General features: G+C 32.2%; 1 protein-coding gene across 1 annotated transcript; it reads right to left on the bottom strand.

The window, feature by feature from the left end:
• Nucleotides 1-11,663: 11,663 nt before the first annotated feature.
• On the bottom strand, nt 11,664-12,183 carry LOC130893045 (helix-loop-helix protein lin-22-like). Its single transcript, XM_057798811.1, has one exon. It carries the CDS (start codon nt 12,181-12,183, stop codon nt 11,740-11,742), a length of 444 nt encoding a protein of 147 aa, XP_057654794.1. The 3' UTR covers nt 11,664-11,739.
• Between the last annotated feature and the right edge of the window lie 4,911 nt (nt 12,184-17,094).

Below are 17,094 nucleotides of genomic sequence, written 5' to 3'. Positions count from 1 at the left end.
TTTTGTCGACTTAACTTTTGAAGCAGCTCGTGATGCGAGAATTTATTATTCCAGAGAAAAGAAAAGTAAGTTCTATACAATTGAACAAGAAAGATATAGTAAAAATGGCAAAATTGCGGAATATAAACAACCCAGAGGGATTACAGAAACCGTTCTTTCATAAAGCTTCTTATGAATTAGCTTGGATGAGGGAGAAGCTGTAAACTAAAATTTACCATTTTGAAGAAGAAAAACATCAAGATGGAACTTCAACAAGAAGATTTGAATACAATATTTTCAATGACGACACAGGGTGGGTCGAAAAAATTGACAGACACCAAATGGATAACAAAAAATGAAATGGATGAAGGTATTTGTCTCGTTGCATTGTTAAAATTACTGTTACAAAAAAGAAATGAAAACGTAACATCTGAACGACTTTTTTTAACTCCAAATCCCTTTTGGAAAAACTAAAGGTTGGTACAAAAATGTTCCAATGGGTATTTATACGATTTCTACTTGGACCAAATATTCTGCAACTAAAATTGGACTCTACAATACAAATAATAAAATTACCAATCATTCGAACAGTGCTCGTACAGTTTCCCAGTTAGCCAAAGATAACGGGATACTCATCATCATCTTCTATCAAACCCTACCTCCAAATTGATCCTGAACATCACGAAGATTTTATTAGTTCCTTACGAGCTTCGAGTAGTACAGTGAACCAAGCAAATCACCCCGCAATTTTAAAGACCTTCATAGATTAGTTTGAAATTTTGACAGAAGCTCAAAAATGATGCAAATAACAAACCTGATTTGGTGCCAATGTACGCTTCAACCCCATGGGTGGATGCCACCCTTACTCGGGGGTGGAAATTTAAAAATAACACCGGGAATCGATAGAGAATTGAATTTTTTGAAGAAAATGTGGTATGAAGTTTTTTATTTAACTCAATAATTTCTGAGTTATTCGCGATTGAAAATTAAAAAAAAAAAACTACGTTTTTCAAATTTTTTTCACGAAAATTACGCATTTTCTGGAAAAAATTATTCTTATCAAAATTGAAGCTTATAAAAAAACAAAGAAATTAGTCAGTTGAATTAAATTGTAATAAACATTTTTAAAGTACTTTTTCAGACCTTTAAAATGAGCTTTTATAAAACGGTCTGAGAGTGAGAAAAATTTTGAAATCGGTACGTCAATCCAAACAATTTATAACAATTGTGTATTTAGTAAATAATTTAATTGTATCAATACATATGATAATTATTGTTGTTGCTTCTTTTTTAAGGATAAATTTCTTTTTAACTCGCAATTTTTCTATCAGTAATTTTGCTCGAAAAACCGACATTTTACAAAATCAATCGACCTTCGGACTCGAGATTTTCTTGTAAAATTACTGATTATAAAAATTATTTCGTTATAAAAAGCAATTTAACCGATAAAAAAAACTTCTACTGTTGAATAATTATTGAAAAATGATCAAAATTATATACAAAAAAATATTTGAAAGGGAGCTTCGTTTGGATGTTTGTGAATAGAGACCTTGTTCGTGTGGGTGAGAGATATTTTAAATTGTGGTTATTTTGGGGTTTGTTAACTCTTTACCGATTGTATGTCCGAGAAAATCACTTAATAGACATGAATATTTATACCCAATCTCAAATTAGTTATGGATTTTTATTTTCTTGGCCTCTTTTTTGTTATGCCTGAGTAACGAACGATAAACGAATAGAAATACTCACGTTAACATAGTATTACAACGAATAAACAGATGGTGGATATGACCATTTATCTAAAAATTTTTTTATTATCAATTTCACTTCAGACGAAGATGTTTTTTAAACTCTAGGTCATATTCAAATGTTTGAAAAAAAATTGATAAATAAACGACTACTTTCTCCCAATGTGTCGTGTCAAATTTTGAATGAATTTGTAATTCAGAATTTCTCTGCTTAGACAAGTTATTATACTAAAAAAATACGCAAAGTTTTAATGTTTTGGCTTACTGCCGAATGCAACGTTTAATTCGAGGTCCCAGAAGTACCTGGTACAACAAAAGAAACGAAAAAAATTTATAAAAAAATATATTTAACGCAAAATGCGGTAGTTTTGCGTGATTTCTTTGTCCAAGATAATTCAAGATAGTCAAGATATGAAAATTATCCCACGCGCATCCCAAAAAACCGCTGCCATGATATTGAGTGCAGATGGAACGGTCTTTGCCTTCTTTGGAGCCGGTTCTCCCTTTCCTTCCAGGTTTTTGATTATTTTTTTGTTTCGGATATGAAGTGATGGATCCAAATATTAGGCTTTATTTCTGTGAAACATTGCCAAACATTTCACGACGTAATTTTTGTTCTATTGTGATGAAACGCGGCACCCATCTTGCTCACAGCTTTCTCATGTCCAAATTTTTAATTATACCGCACAGTCAATGATCATCCAGTACCTCTCAGTGGATTTTTTCAACATTTCTCGAGTCATCACCTCATTTGGTCGACCACTGCAATTCTGGACTTCGTAGGACGTACTGCTACCAAATATTTTACTGCTGATAATGAAGAAACAGTTTCGCCCAAAGATTAATCTAGTTCAGCTCTTATATTGGTTGGGTTGAGGTCTTTCAAATAAAAGTATTGTATCACATAACGATGACCAATTTTTTTCATGTTTACAAAACCCAAAAACGTTCACTATTGATGGCTGTCACACAAATACCAAACAACGTGGCGTCTTCAAATTTCAAACATATGTTGTATAGACTGTGTACTTTCTAATAGTGGTATTTTTCAAGCAACTACCGCCATCTTTAGGTCAGATAAGATACTTCTAGGACCATCCTCGTACAATGAAAAAATGCATCGACTTGGTGCAATTGCGTTTCGACTGCAGCGTAAAATTTTAGATTAACGACCTATCAATGAACAGTTAATGTGCCAAAAGATCAAAAACCTTCCAAAATTGAAGCTGGTGTAGACAAAGTTGAATTGAAATAAGCCAAGAGAAACAATTTAAGCGGAAAAGTGCATCTAAATAGATTTATTTGACGCTTCGTTTGAAATATATTTTGATGCTAAAGTGGCGCTACCCTTATTGGACACATTTCGACTGATATTTTTTCATATACACAGATTTTACTGTTTATCTTTATCTACCATATGTTATAATAAATAAAACAAATCTTCGATTATTATGATACATACGGAAATCTGCTGAATTAAATTAAAAATAATAATAATAATTTTTTTTTCGGAATTCATATTAATAATTATATAAATATAAAAAGTGAATGCTTGAGTTACTTGTAGTGACACCTCTTATCCACTAGATACACGAAATAACGAACTTCTATTGAAAGGTATAGGAAACTTGTAAGTAAACTGTAATAGTTAGTCGATCATTTTTATTTCTTACGATAGATGGCAATACTAGCTTCTTATATTTTTCTAAAACTAGATTTATAATTGTTTAGTGTCGATTAAATCTAAGCTGAACATCAGCGAATTTTATTATGATACATACGGAAATCTGCTGCATTAAATTAAAAATAATAATAATAATTTTTTTTTCGGAATTCATATTAATAATTATATAAATATAAATAGTGAATGCTTGAGTTACTTGTAGTGACACCTCTTATCCACTAGATACACGAAATAACGAACTTCTATTGAAAGGTATAGGAAACTTGTAAGTAAACTGTAATAGTTAGTCGATCATTTTTATTTCTTACGATAGATGGCAATACTAGCTTCTTATATTTTTCTAAAACTAGATTTATAATTGTTTAGTGTCGATTAAATCTAAGCTGAACATCAGCGAATTTTATTATGATACATACGGAAATCTGCTGCATTAAATTAAAAATAATAATAATAATTTTTTTTTCGGAATTCATATTAATAATTATATAAATATAAATAGTGAATGCTTGAGTTACTTGTAGTGACACCTCTTATCCACTAGATACACGAAATAACGAACTTCTATTGAAAGGTATAGGAAACTTGTAAGTAAACTATAATAGTTAGTCGATCATTTTTATTTCTTACGATAGATGGCAATACTAGCTTCTTATATGTTTCTAAAACTAGATTTATAATTGTTTAGTGTCGATTAAATCTAAGCTGAACATCAGCGAATTTTATTATGATACATAAGGAAATCTGCTGCATTAAATTAAAAATAATAATAATAATTTTTTTTTCGGAATTCATATTAATAATTATATAAATATAAATAGTGAATGCTTGAGTTACTTGTAGTGACACCTCTTATCCACTAGATACACGAAATAACGAACTTCTATTGAAAGGTATAGGAAACTTGTAAGTAAACTGTAATAGTTAGTCGATCATTTTTATTTCTTACGATAGATGGCAATACTAGCTTCTTATATGTTTCTAAAACTAGATTTATAATTGTTTAGTGTCGATTAAATCTAAGCTGAACATCAGCGAATTTTATTATGATACATACGGAAATCTGCTGCATTAAATTAAAAATAATAATAATAATTTTTTTTTCGGAATTCATATAAATAATTATATAAATATAAATAGTGAATGCTTGAGTTACTTGTAGTGACACCTCTTATCCACTAGATACACGAAATAACGAACTTCTATTGAAAGGTATAGGAAACTTGTAAGTAAACTGTAATAGTTAGTCGATCATTTTTGTTTCTTACGATAGATGGCAATACTAGCTTCTTATATGTTTCTAAAACTAGATTTATAATTGTTTAGTGTCGATTAAATCTAAGCTGAACATCAGCGAATTTCATTATGATACATAAGGAAATCTGCTGCATTAAATTAAAAATAATAATAATAATTTTTTTTTCGGAATTCATATTAATAATTATATAAATATAAATAGTGAATGCTTGAGTTACTTGTAGTGACACCTCTTATCGACTAGATACACGAAATAACGAACTTCTATTGAAAGGTATAGGAAACTTGTAAGTAAACTGTAATAGTTAGTCGATCATTTTTATTTCTTACGATAGATGGCAATACTAGCTTCTTATATGTTTCTAAAACTAGATTTATGATTGTTTAGTGTCGATTAAATATATGCTCTAGATCAGCGATGCACAAACTGTGGCCCGCGAGCGTTTTACTTGCGAATTAAATAATTCCGAAACAAAAAAAAATATTTTGAAGTTTTTTGGCAAAAATATGCAACACAAATAACGACAACATAGATTGTTGACAAATTAATGTGAATCGACCTTATTCGCTGCGTGTGGGGTTGCCAGATGTTTAATTAAGTTTGTTTTTGATATTATATAGTTATATTTCATTTTTAATATAATTTAAATTCAGTTAGTTTTGGAATTATATAATCTGAAATTAAATATTATCCATTTGTTTTTTTTCACTATACACCCCATGACAGCAATATTATTATTTCTATTAATTAAAAGAAAACACACACACACATGTTGTCAATCTCTATACCAAATTTGGTGGATCTTAATCCCTCAAGTGGCCCCTGTTCTAGATAAAAGTAGTACCGCTATTTTACATACCCATTAATTGTTCATAATCTTTTCATTATGTTGTAAATTTGGACTCTAATATATCACATCATAATGATGTCAAATTACCGATGTGTGGGGGGGGGGGTCAAGGAAGGCTTCACCCCTAGTTTGTGGGGTTCTACGCCTTGTACCTCAGCCGCCATCTTAAATAAAGGGGTGAAAACTTATTTTTGACGATATTTTAAAAAGTTATGACCAAAAAAGTGCAAAAATTTGTCAAAAACTTCTTTTTTCGCTAAATAACTTTTTATTTTTTTGATTTTTCAATAAAATTACTTTTCGATCGTTCTTTGGGGATTAATTTTATGTGCGGACTTTATGAATTCCACTCATAGAGCGCTCCAAAAGTGTCAATGCCCACTACGTTGTGCCAAAAGTTTTTTTTATTTCTTATTTCTTTACCCCGTCACCTAAAAGGTAGAGTCCCTAGGAGCGTCCCCAGTAGTTCTAATCCACAAATAAGTTGTAGGTGAGAGAGATTTGAATAATGATTAAATTTACCTGGCATTTTGCACTACCTAGTCTATTTTAGTTCTTTTTAATGGTCCAGGTTGTGTTTCAGGGTCAGTATCTACATCTGTGTCAAAAGTAAAAGTTTGGGAATGACGGGAGTTAAAATTGGAGTCATAGTTGGAAGTTCATCTTCTATTAATTTTGATATTTCCATGATGTTGCTGCAAGTTTCGCCAGAATAATGAAGACATACTACAGAGCAATTGAGGCCTGTTTTTCTGCAGCCACATATGCTTCCACAATTTCCTTTATATCTATAGAAAATTAATTTCGTAAGCTCCTGGGGTGCTGGAGGCTTGGAAGTTTGTATTGGCATCCACACGTTTGTTTGTTTCTTGCAACCCCAATCTTCGAAGTCTGTGGACACGAGCTGCATCTTGGGTTGGAAGTAGTGATGATAAGCTAAAAGAATTTTTAGTCACAGTTTTGGCAAATCGTTTATATCGCAAGGTGTCCAGAGAATCTTCTTTATTACCGCCATATAATGCTGTGAAAAAACGTTCACCAACAAGAACCAACAAAGACGGATCAACTTTTTCTTGTGATATTGTTGATATAGTGGTTTTATCAAACTTAATTTCTGTGTATTGATGTTTTTTGGTGCGACGCAGACGTTCCCAAGACTTTGTTCCATCGATATCGGGGTTTTCGGAGTAACTATCAAATACATATTTCTCAAGAATGTTGTTTACTGACGAATTTCGATCCCAGACCACTTTATGCAATAGAAAACCACCATCAATAACAAAATGACTTCTGTTCATGTTTTCAGAGGTTTGGTCTAGCGGAGTAAAAGCGTTAAACAAAGACGACTTGGTACATTTTGTCATACTATCCTCAGCGATTAATGCTAATGGAAAATGTGCTAATTCATATGTATGTATGTAGTTACTGACCCTGAAACACAACCTGGACCATCAAAAAGAACTAAAATAGACTAAGTTGTGCAAATTGCCAAGTAAATTTCATCAATAATCAAATGTCTCCCACCTACAACTTATCTGAGGATTTGGCCTACTGGGGATACCTCGTAAAAAAACTCCTACCTCATAGGTGGCGGGGAAAAGAGTCGATTAAAAATAATAAATTATATATAAATATAAAATCTGTAAAGAAAAAAAAATATTGTGAGCATAGGCGCACTTTTGGAGCGCTCTAATAGGCCACAAGAATGAGTGGAATCCAAAAAATCCACATATAAAATTAACCCTCGAAGAACGATCGAAAAGATTGTTCTGAGATAATTTTATTAAAAAATCAAAAAATAAAAAGTTATTGAGCCAAAAAAAGAAATTGTTGACAAATTTTTTCACTTTTTTGCTCATAACTTTTTAAATTCGCGGTTAATGGCAAAAAGTGTCGTAGAACAAATTGAAGGCAACGCGATTTGCCACAATTTATGTCTCCACGAATTTTTTGTAGGGGCAATAGTTCCCGAAATTCCGTCAAAAATAGCTTTTCACCCATTTATTTAAGATGGTGGCCGGGGGACAAGTGGTGGAAGCTCACAAACTTGGGGTTTAGCTTTTCTTGACTCCCCACACATCGGTAAAATAAAATTGCTTCCTCAGAAAAACGCAAAGTAAGTGTTCTAAGATTGTAACATTTCAATGGACTATTTTGGCATACAGCAGATGTTGAAGCTTTACCTTGGAGAATATTGTAGATGATGCTTGTTCAAGTTCCGTGATAATATTAAGGAATATTGGAATAATTGAAGTAAAATATATTTGCTACTCTTTTTTTTAATAATACGCCACTGATTTTACAGTTAGAAAACACCTATATTGAAGAAAATGACCAAGATCCACCTATTCATTCAGAAACTTCTCACTTCCGACAAAAGAAAAGATTAAATTTGTAACGGACATCGTTTAATCTCTCGCAAATTCACACCAATATACAAGAAAAGAGCGTCAAATCATGAAAGAATGTTTTGTGGTTGACTAGACACATTCAAGTAGCTAACGATTATATCGGCAAGTAGAAAGGACTAAAACCTTATCAAAGTTATGACTATTTTAGTTAGTCTTTTTCGCATCAAAGCCCGATTTTACAAGTGAAGATTAAACCTCAAACGCCGTCTTATAGGTGGCGTTTACAACAAACTTCGGTTTAAACGGCGGTCTAAGGGTAGTTTAATATGAAACGCAGGATACGAAACCAAAATATTGAAGTAATAAAAAATATTGAAGATTTGCATTTTATATTTAACGAACTCGACGATGACGATGAAGAAATTATCAACCTTGTACCGAAAAAACAAAAAGTTATTCATTCTAGAACGAATCTTTAAAACCTTCCACATTTTAAAAGTTTGTTGTGGTTCTATCGAACTTTCTTTTCCTTTCAAGTTTCCGTATCTCATTTTCGAATTCGACTGTTTCTTTGTATTTCTCCACAAGGTTAACCAAAAGTACTACTTCATACAAATTGCACGATTTCGTTTGTTCTTTGTTAATTTTTGTTTATAAAACTTTCTTAAACAATTCAACTTTAAAATAAATATCGGCAAAATTTTGGTTATATTTGTGACAACTGGCAGGAAAATGTTTATTTAACTGTGACCTGTAAAATAGATCAATCCTGTTTATTCTTGGCTTAAACTATAGTTTAAACTTTAGTTTAATCTTCAGTTTTACCCTATGTTGTAAAATTGCCCCTAAAGTTGAAAGTTTACAAAAAAATTCAAGGTTTGGATAGGTAAGGTCAGTTTGAACTCCTCTCAAGTTTCGTGCTGCCACTGAAATACAGAATCTCTCCACAAGTACTCTATTTTTATGAATGAGAAAGTTTTCCTTTAAAGTATTTCTTTCAAATCATTTTCTATTTGAAATTTTGGTTTTCTTGGAGCATCGCGGGCTGTTTGAAACTCGCCACGTTTCTTTTCTTTAATAACTCTGTAAATCGTAGATTTTTGAACACCAGCGATACTACTAACCAATTCCGCTTTGTAATCAACACTTTTACATAAATATTAATCTGTAAACGATTCAAAACAATTAAATATTAATGTTTTTTTCTACTACCGTGCCTAAAATATATACTTAAAAAACGTATTATTAAGGTCTCCGTAATGTAATGACTAGAGTACGAGGCTCACATGCAGAGGAGGTCCCAGGTTCAAATCGCGCTGAAGCCATTTTTCATTTCTCTATCTATGTAGTAATAATTTTTTTAGATTTAATTTATACATGCCGAAGAGAAGAATTAACAAACTCAACAACTGCACTAATTTTTTTTGTTAATTTGTTCTAATCTGGATTAAAACGTTCCAAAGATTAATAAATATATAGTTTTTAAGGAAAATTGCCGTTCAACTTCTGTATTTTGATCAAATTTTCACTTGTAGAAAAAATATTGGATGCAATTCGTGTCTAAAGACCTTTTTTCGTTTCATGCAACTCCACATACTTAAATAACTATTTAATTAACTCTCGTAGGACACTAATCACACTAGAATTTACAAACTATTGAGAATGCACAACAAATTTCTAAGTTTTATTGGCAAATAGGTACGGATAGATCTCATGATGCGGTTATGCAATCTTCAATACACAGGATTGTGACCAGTCCAAACATTTTTCTATTGTTCTAAACAGATTATGGTTAGAAATATCCAATAATGACTGTACTAAGTTTTGGATTATGCTTTTTATATTGAAGGTAAAGAGGATGGAGCCAATCACTGTCCCCAGAGGGTCACCCGCATCCCCAGTAACATTGTTTTTTATATTGGTATTTTATGTCTTTCAAGTAGCAATGAAGGAATCTCCCAGATGCCCTTCGGAATCCAAAATCCCTCGGAAACTCCAGCAACTGAGGATGAGTTACAATGTCAAAAGCCTTCTCGAGATTACGGAAGGGTTTTTAAAGCGAGGTATACATTTTTTAAGTTAATTTCGTAACATCATTTTCAGAATATTTGTGGGAAATCAGGAAAATCGGCCGGAAATTTGACAGCTGTTGTCTCTTGACTCTTAGATCGATTTTATTGTGACAATTTTAAATTTTTTTGCGACAAATTACGCTTTGTATGTTCTGAACTTGAATGAAGTCAAGTCGGAAGATGATAGATCAACAAAATGGGCAAAAAAAAACAGAAATTAAACACATAAAGGTACCCCAAAAAGGCGGTATGATTGCGTTTCTAAAGGAGCTCGAGAGGAGGTTGAATATTCGGAATTAACAGGACAGGGTCCTATTAAAAGAAAAAGAGCAGTCGCACAAGATAAAGGTGAAATTATCGAAGACAATTTACATAAAATGATCAGAATATACTTGAAGTTTTTGTGTTTTTATTATGAACTCTATCGGAGTAAGAAGTACGCAATCCACTGATTCGTAGCTTGGCCGGAATTGAAATAAGAAAAACACAATTTTTTCAGCACGAATCTACTTGTATGCTAATTCTAATTTGCTTTATTGATTCGATTGAGAACAATTTATCAAAAATACAGGATTATTCTGAATGATGGACCCATTTTTAAAAATTCGTATTTATAAAAGTACAAATGCTACGTGAATAATTTCTATACCAAAGAAAAGAGGAAGTTTCAAAGATTTTTTTTTATGTATTACAAGTGTTTAATGTGACCTCCATCTGCTGCACGGCAAACATCTACGCGTCATCTGTGTGTCATCCTCTATCACTTCTAGCACATTACCGCAAAATTAGAGACGCTAGGGTTGAGAGCCTGCACGAGTTCTAAACGTAGGGCTGGTTGGAGTATTCCAAGTAATCTACTAGCTCTATTGGTAGGCTTACTTGGGATGCGAACAAAACTGTCTTTATCTGACACAAACGGTCGGCCTGTGCTTTTTCCTTTACACACACTTCCAATCTCTTTAAATTGATTAAACCAACTAGTAATGCTTTTTCTAGTTGGTGGTTCAATAGCACAATCAGCACGAATTTGGTATTGAACTACATTACAATTTGCTCACTCACCACTCACTCACAACTGGCAGTGACAGATTGCCGCGAAAACTCTAACGGCCGCTTCTGGAACCATCATCGCCTACCTACACTTGTAATCAGGGCCGGATTAAGCTTGAGGGGGCTATAGCCCCGGGCCCCAGGTCCAAGAGGGCCCTATCATTTGGAAATCATTCTGTATTTTTTGATGTGTTGATACAACAAATCTAACGTATTGATATTATTTCGTGAATTTTTTCGGGTTTCCGAATTCCGTCATTATTTTAGCCCCGGGCCTTTTAAATCTTGATCCGGCCCTGCTTGTAATACATTAAAAAAACTTTGAAACTTTCTCTTTTCATCGGTATAAAAATTATTCATGTAGCATTTGAACTTTAATGAATAAGAATTTTTAAAAATGGGTCCATCATTTAGAATAACCCTGTATATGCACGACATTGGACGGTGTTTGCCATCATTCGGATTGAAAATATCTTTCCTCACATTATCTTTAGATAGACTATAACATTAGCTTCTTTTTTTTTTGATAAAACGATTATCTAGTCTTTCATGATTGATGATTTAGAAGTTTGAAGAAATATGATTAAATGAAATCCACTGTGTGTTGTAAATTAAAAATGATAATTTCCATTTAATATAATCATATAATATAATTCAAAAATATCACAGAAAAAATATAACAGTCTAAATAGATTACAGTAAACTTACAAACGAAAAAAATTGTATACATACAACAAAAATTTTTCGAAATCACCAAGGTCGCCACATTTTCGATTTCTTTTCGGAACAGTAATTACCCAGTACGTTGATTTTCAAATTTTGCGGTAGTAAATAAACAATTTGTCCACTAGTAACACTCATTTTTGCAATTTCGGAAGAACTATCAGCCGGTCTAATAAGGACGGGTTCTTTTTTCGACGTTTCTTCTTTTTTCGATTTGACATCGGGATGATTTTCTTTGTTTTGTTCTTGGAGTTGTTGGAGATATTGAACTGTCATTTCTAAAATATCCGCTTTTTCCAGCTTCGATGTTCTCTGTCCTTTTTTAATTTCTTTAAAAGAAGTTTTCGATTCTAGTAAAATTTGTTTTAAAGTTTCCAAACTGTCGTTTATTCTGGCGCGACGTTTTTTCTCCATAATCGGTTTTCTTATTTTCCGACTTTCCGAAGGTTGTTTTTTTATATTTGTTTTCATTTTCACTACAAAAATTTACTGATTTATATATTTTTGGGAAATTTCGAAGTTGTTTACTTGAAAGATTCAACAAGAATGACGATTGTCAAGAGGTTTTACGATTTTAAGACTTTTCATTGATCCCCACTTCTGTATAAGAGACCATTGTACCTGTTCAATAAGGTATTGTCAAAGGGCGGAGAACGTAAAAGGCTAAAGAAACAGTGGTGCACACTTTTTATGATAATGCAGTTGCTATGTTCGTGCTTATTTTTATACAGTGTGTTCATAAATTGCCTATACGAGGTCTGGTTATTAAATAAAGAGACTGATTACGAAAAAAGGTTTTATTATAAAAATTATATTCTACATTCTAATGATCCCCTTCAATATACTCCCCTTCCCTCGCCACACACCTTTCCATACGTTTTTTTCATTGATCGAAGCAGTGCTGGAAGTCTTCTTTGGTGAGCTTTCTGCTTTACAGCTTCCAATAACTCAAATCGGGTCCTTTTCGAAGCATATTTTATCTTCGGAAACAAAAAAAGTCGCACGGTGTCAAATCTGGTTAGTACGGCGGTGCAAAATCGAGCCGTTTCTTACGAACTCGTTCTCGCAGTGTTGCCAAAACTGACAAATAGTCTGGTTGACAGTCTGACCCTTTGGAACCCATTCAGTAATCGTCAGTCAGTCAGTCAGTCAGCGACCTGGGCGCTGATCATCTTCAGTACTCTCTCGGCCATCACTAAAGCGCTTACACCACTCAAAAACACACGCACGAGATAGAGAATTGTCCTCATAAGCCTCTTGCAACAATTTATAGCACTCACTCGAAGTTTTTTTCTTTTTAACGAGAAATTTGAGATTGGAAAACACGTTAATTTCAAACCGCTACTGCACAAATACTATAATAGTGACGAAAACGTGTTTTGAGGCGTGCATAGACAAGATATCTAGATACTCAACGCACTACTCGGGCGCCCTCTAGGCGCGCAGTCTCGTTATTTAATAGCCAGACCTCGTATTTTGGTATCTATCATATTCAGTAAGAAAAATGTGCAATAAAGTGTTTCTGTCATTGAACCATATAGTAAAAATAAAAAACGAATAAAAGTATGTAGATTTGTTGTTCTATAATAAAAAATGTAGTTGCTGAACATTTTAATGACATTTTGTTTCAGCAATTTTCCGAGACACATGTAGGAAAAAGGGCGCGTAAATTTTACATTGTATTTCTGATCATAAACTAATTCCTTTCTTAAATCAGTTAATTTCGTCGGCGTTTCACCATTTTCGTTTCTATAGCGTTTAATGTTGAGCAAATTTAAAAACTTTGTTCCAGGATAATAAAATGTTAAATTGAATTGAACGAAATGCAGGTTCCAAGTGCTAATTGGGTTTATTGCCTACTAAAACTGCGTAAGTAAAATAACTTGCTGTAATATTCCATAATTCTATATCAAGGAAAATAAATTTATATTTCCGTGAGTGTGTCCGACATTAAGGGTGTTGACAGACAAACATATAACAGAATGCTATATATTCAAAGGTTTCTTCTTTTTATTTTGACCTGAAACCTGAAGAATATGATAATAACATAGTCGTAATTCCATCACTATATGGTGAATTTCGGGTCGTATGTAAGTCTTGCAATAATAGTTGTTGATCTTGCATAGACCGCTTGACACGACGCAAGAAGACGTGCAATGCAATGCAACACGCAATATTTCTCGATGAAAAGTTTCTGATCTGCTGATATTACGTTTCTTACCAAGGATTTCTTTGTTATCTTATGTTTCATTTTTCTTAGGAGTTTGTCAAATGTTTCTTCATCCATTCTCAAATATAATTTTGTATGTTTTCTAGACTAATTCAATAGCTAAACTCATGTTGATGTCAAACGAAATTGCATGCAATTTCTTGCACGTTGTCGTGTTAAGCGGCCTTAAGGGTTGCACTGCTTGATCTTTGTCTTGGTATTACGAACCTAAAGCTGATCTTAGTCTTGGTCTTGCTTTTTTGCAAGACCAAGACCAGTCTCGCTCAGAATTAAACCGATCTTCTCCACAATATTCGTTTTGTTCTCCAGTATTAGTAATTGTATTTTCTTCACCATAAATCTATATTTCTTTCATTGTTTTAGTTAAGTCCAGATCTTTAATTGTTCTTTACTTTTTCTTATTTTCTCTTTATTTTATTGAAAGTATGAACCAAAAACAAATTCAAAAACTATCGTTAGAAGTATATGAGGACTTTTCTTGAAGACGATCCACGTAAAGTACGTTGAAGAAGTTCATCAATCCCGGAAAATATTCCGAAATATGGAAAGTTTTTTAAAAATGTATGTCGCATCTGCAAATACATTCGTATAAGACTTTTTCAACACAATTAAGAGGGTTTTAGAAATGAAAAGGGGTCGTTTTATAAGTATAGATAACAACTATGATGGTAAATCAAAACGATAAGCCAAGGAGTACGAGTATGGGCTCTTATCTTCACCTCCAAAGCTGGTAACTGGTAAAACATTAGTATTATTGTAATCTTATGTAACAACAACAAGATCTGGTTTAAATATTGAGCTGTTACAATCTATTTCGACACAATTGGCTTCCTCTGACTACTGTTTGTTTCCAAATCTCATGAAAGAAAAACGACAGGATGAAATGCAGACCTCAAAACATAACTGGAATAAGTGCATTGAAGTTTAAAAAGATATTATTAAGAATAAATGATCTTTTAGGGTCTTTTTAGAGAAAGTTTAGCTTTTTTCACCTCGTATGTGACTTTGACGTTTGTTTTGTTATTGTATTGCTTGGAGAATTATTTTCGTTACGTTTTTTTTTCGTTCACACTTTGATAAGCTGTAAATTTAATTGGGCAGCAATATTTTCCGTTTCGTGACACACATTTTTGTGTTATTTTTTCTTATAATCTTTATTTAGAACGTGTTGTTCGGAACTTTCCTTTTCTAATCATTTTTTGGCATAAAAAACTTACCTGCCGTTGGTTTTAATTTCATAGGTAAACTTGATTCACTTGCCCTCGATATTTCTCATTTTTCAAGTGTGCGCCTCCTTCTTCCTGTCTTTTGTAAATTTCTATGAGACTTCGAAAGGTATTTCTTTACATGATGGGATTTAACAAGTACGTTAGTCTTTTCTTTCATATATTTCAACGAATTTTTCTCTTTATTTTTATTCAAATCATCGTGTAGGTAAAGATACCTAAACGATCTAAATATTGGCGGATGGCGCGAAGTACATATAAAAGGATTACGCTCTAATTATTAACCGAAATTTTGAAAAAAAAAATGCCAGGTATGAGAAACTGTCCCGAAAAACCCAGTACAACAAAAAAATACAAATATTTTCTCTTTCTATACTGTATTTTCAAATAATAACCAACTAGATTCGGTAAATTTTAATTTGGATCATGTCAAAAGCACTCAACAACTAAATAAAGTTATTCAAACTAAAAATTCTTATTACTCTTTGGATAAAGGACTTTTTCATTTAATTTATGAGATACATCACCATTCTAGAATCTTATTTAACTATAATAATAATAATAACAAACTAAAATAGAAATTAATCAGCTACATTATCGGTATATAAAAACATTCGAATTTAAACTCCACCTGATTAGTGGCTAAAACTATTAATGTGGGGTATAGTTAGTTATCACAAATATAAAAGAAGAAGGAAGATACAAGACTTATACAGCGTGTTTGTACCCGAAGCCAGAACGATACAAGTACTACTTATAAATTTGTATGTCAACAATAACGTTATAGCAAAGTTTGAGTACTAAATGTAAAAATTTTAGACAAACAATTACACAAAGTGATCTTTCTAATCATAGCATGAATTCGGTATCAATAGAAAACCAGGAATTCATCATTTGGTTGTAAAAATAGACGAGTTAAGAGGCTTACGATGGAAAAGAAAACAATTTATTGCTTATGAAGATATAAATAATGCAAGGTTTCAGGAGAAAAAAAGTGAGAAGGGCACCAGTTGTTTAAAAATCATAAAAAAGGATTCGATGTTAGGACAGTTAATGATATAGAAGTTTAGTATAGTACTGTAGGGCTCTATACATAATAACAATTTATGATAATTTTCTTCAGAATGTCTCTTTGAGGCGAACGGTTTACTTGACATGTACAACAATCTAAAAATCTAAATATCTCATAAACCATAAATTTTATCGAGTTAAACAAAGAGTACATTTTTGTTAAAAACTCGATTTGAAAAAGCATTTTTGCTAATTCTACATTGTACAGGTTGTCCATGTAAATGTTACGGGCCTTCAGATAGTAGCTTAGAATTATTTATTCCGTCAACACGTAATTATCATCATTAAAAATTTATAATGATCGAATTTATAATTTAAAAAATATACTTAAATATAAGTTCTCATTTTGCAACTTTAAAGACCTATAACTCATAAACGAGTCAATTTTTACTTGTTTTTTTTAACCAATTTTAACCAAGAGATAGAATAAAATTTTATTAAATATTGGGCTCAAGTATTAAAAGCCACCCAACGACGAAGTGGCCATTATCTCAGGAAGGCTAACAGATATCGAATCATTGATAACTGTGTTGGATAGATCTCATCAAGATCTATCTGTGTGCGAAAAGTCATGATAATTTACGTACGCGCAGAAGAGTTTCTATGGAAAAAGTATGCAAATGCATTATTTTCACGAAAAATCAATAGATAAAATGAAGATTTAGTAATTTTTGAAAGGTTAGGTTAGATTAGGTTAGGATAAGTTAGGTTAGGTTAGGTTAAGTTGTGTTAGAGATTGAAATAAATGTAAACAAAAATAATTTTCTTCTATTAATGAAATGAATGGGTTTATTTTTGGTTCGGATTTACGACATTCTCGTCGCCATGTTTATTCTATTATTCTGTCTTCCCAAT

The sequence above is a fragment of the Diorhabda carinulata genome, chromosome 4 (assembly GCF_026250575.1).
Source record: "Diorhabda carinulata isolate Delta chromosome 4, icDioCari1.1, whole genome shotgun sequence".
Taxonomy (NCBI): Eukaryota; Metazoa; Arthropoda; class Insecta; order Coleoptera; family Chrysomelidae; genus Diorhabda; species Diorhabda carinulata.
This window is presented reverse-complemented; position numbering and strand designations above follow the sequence as displayed.

What these genes read in the sequence shown, in the direction of transcription:
- LOC130893045 (XM_057798811.1), bottom strand. Translation starts at nt 12,183, where the DNA reads ATGAAAACAAATATAAAAAAACAACCTTCGGAAAGTCGGAAAATAAGA.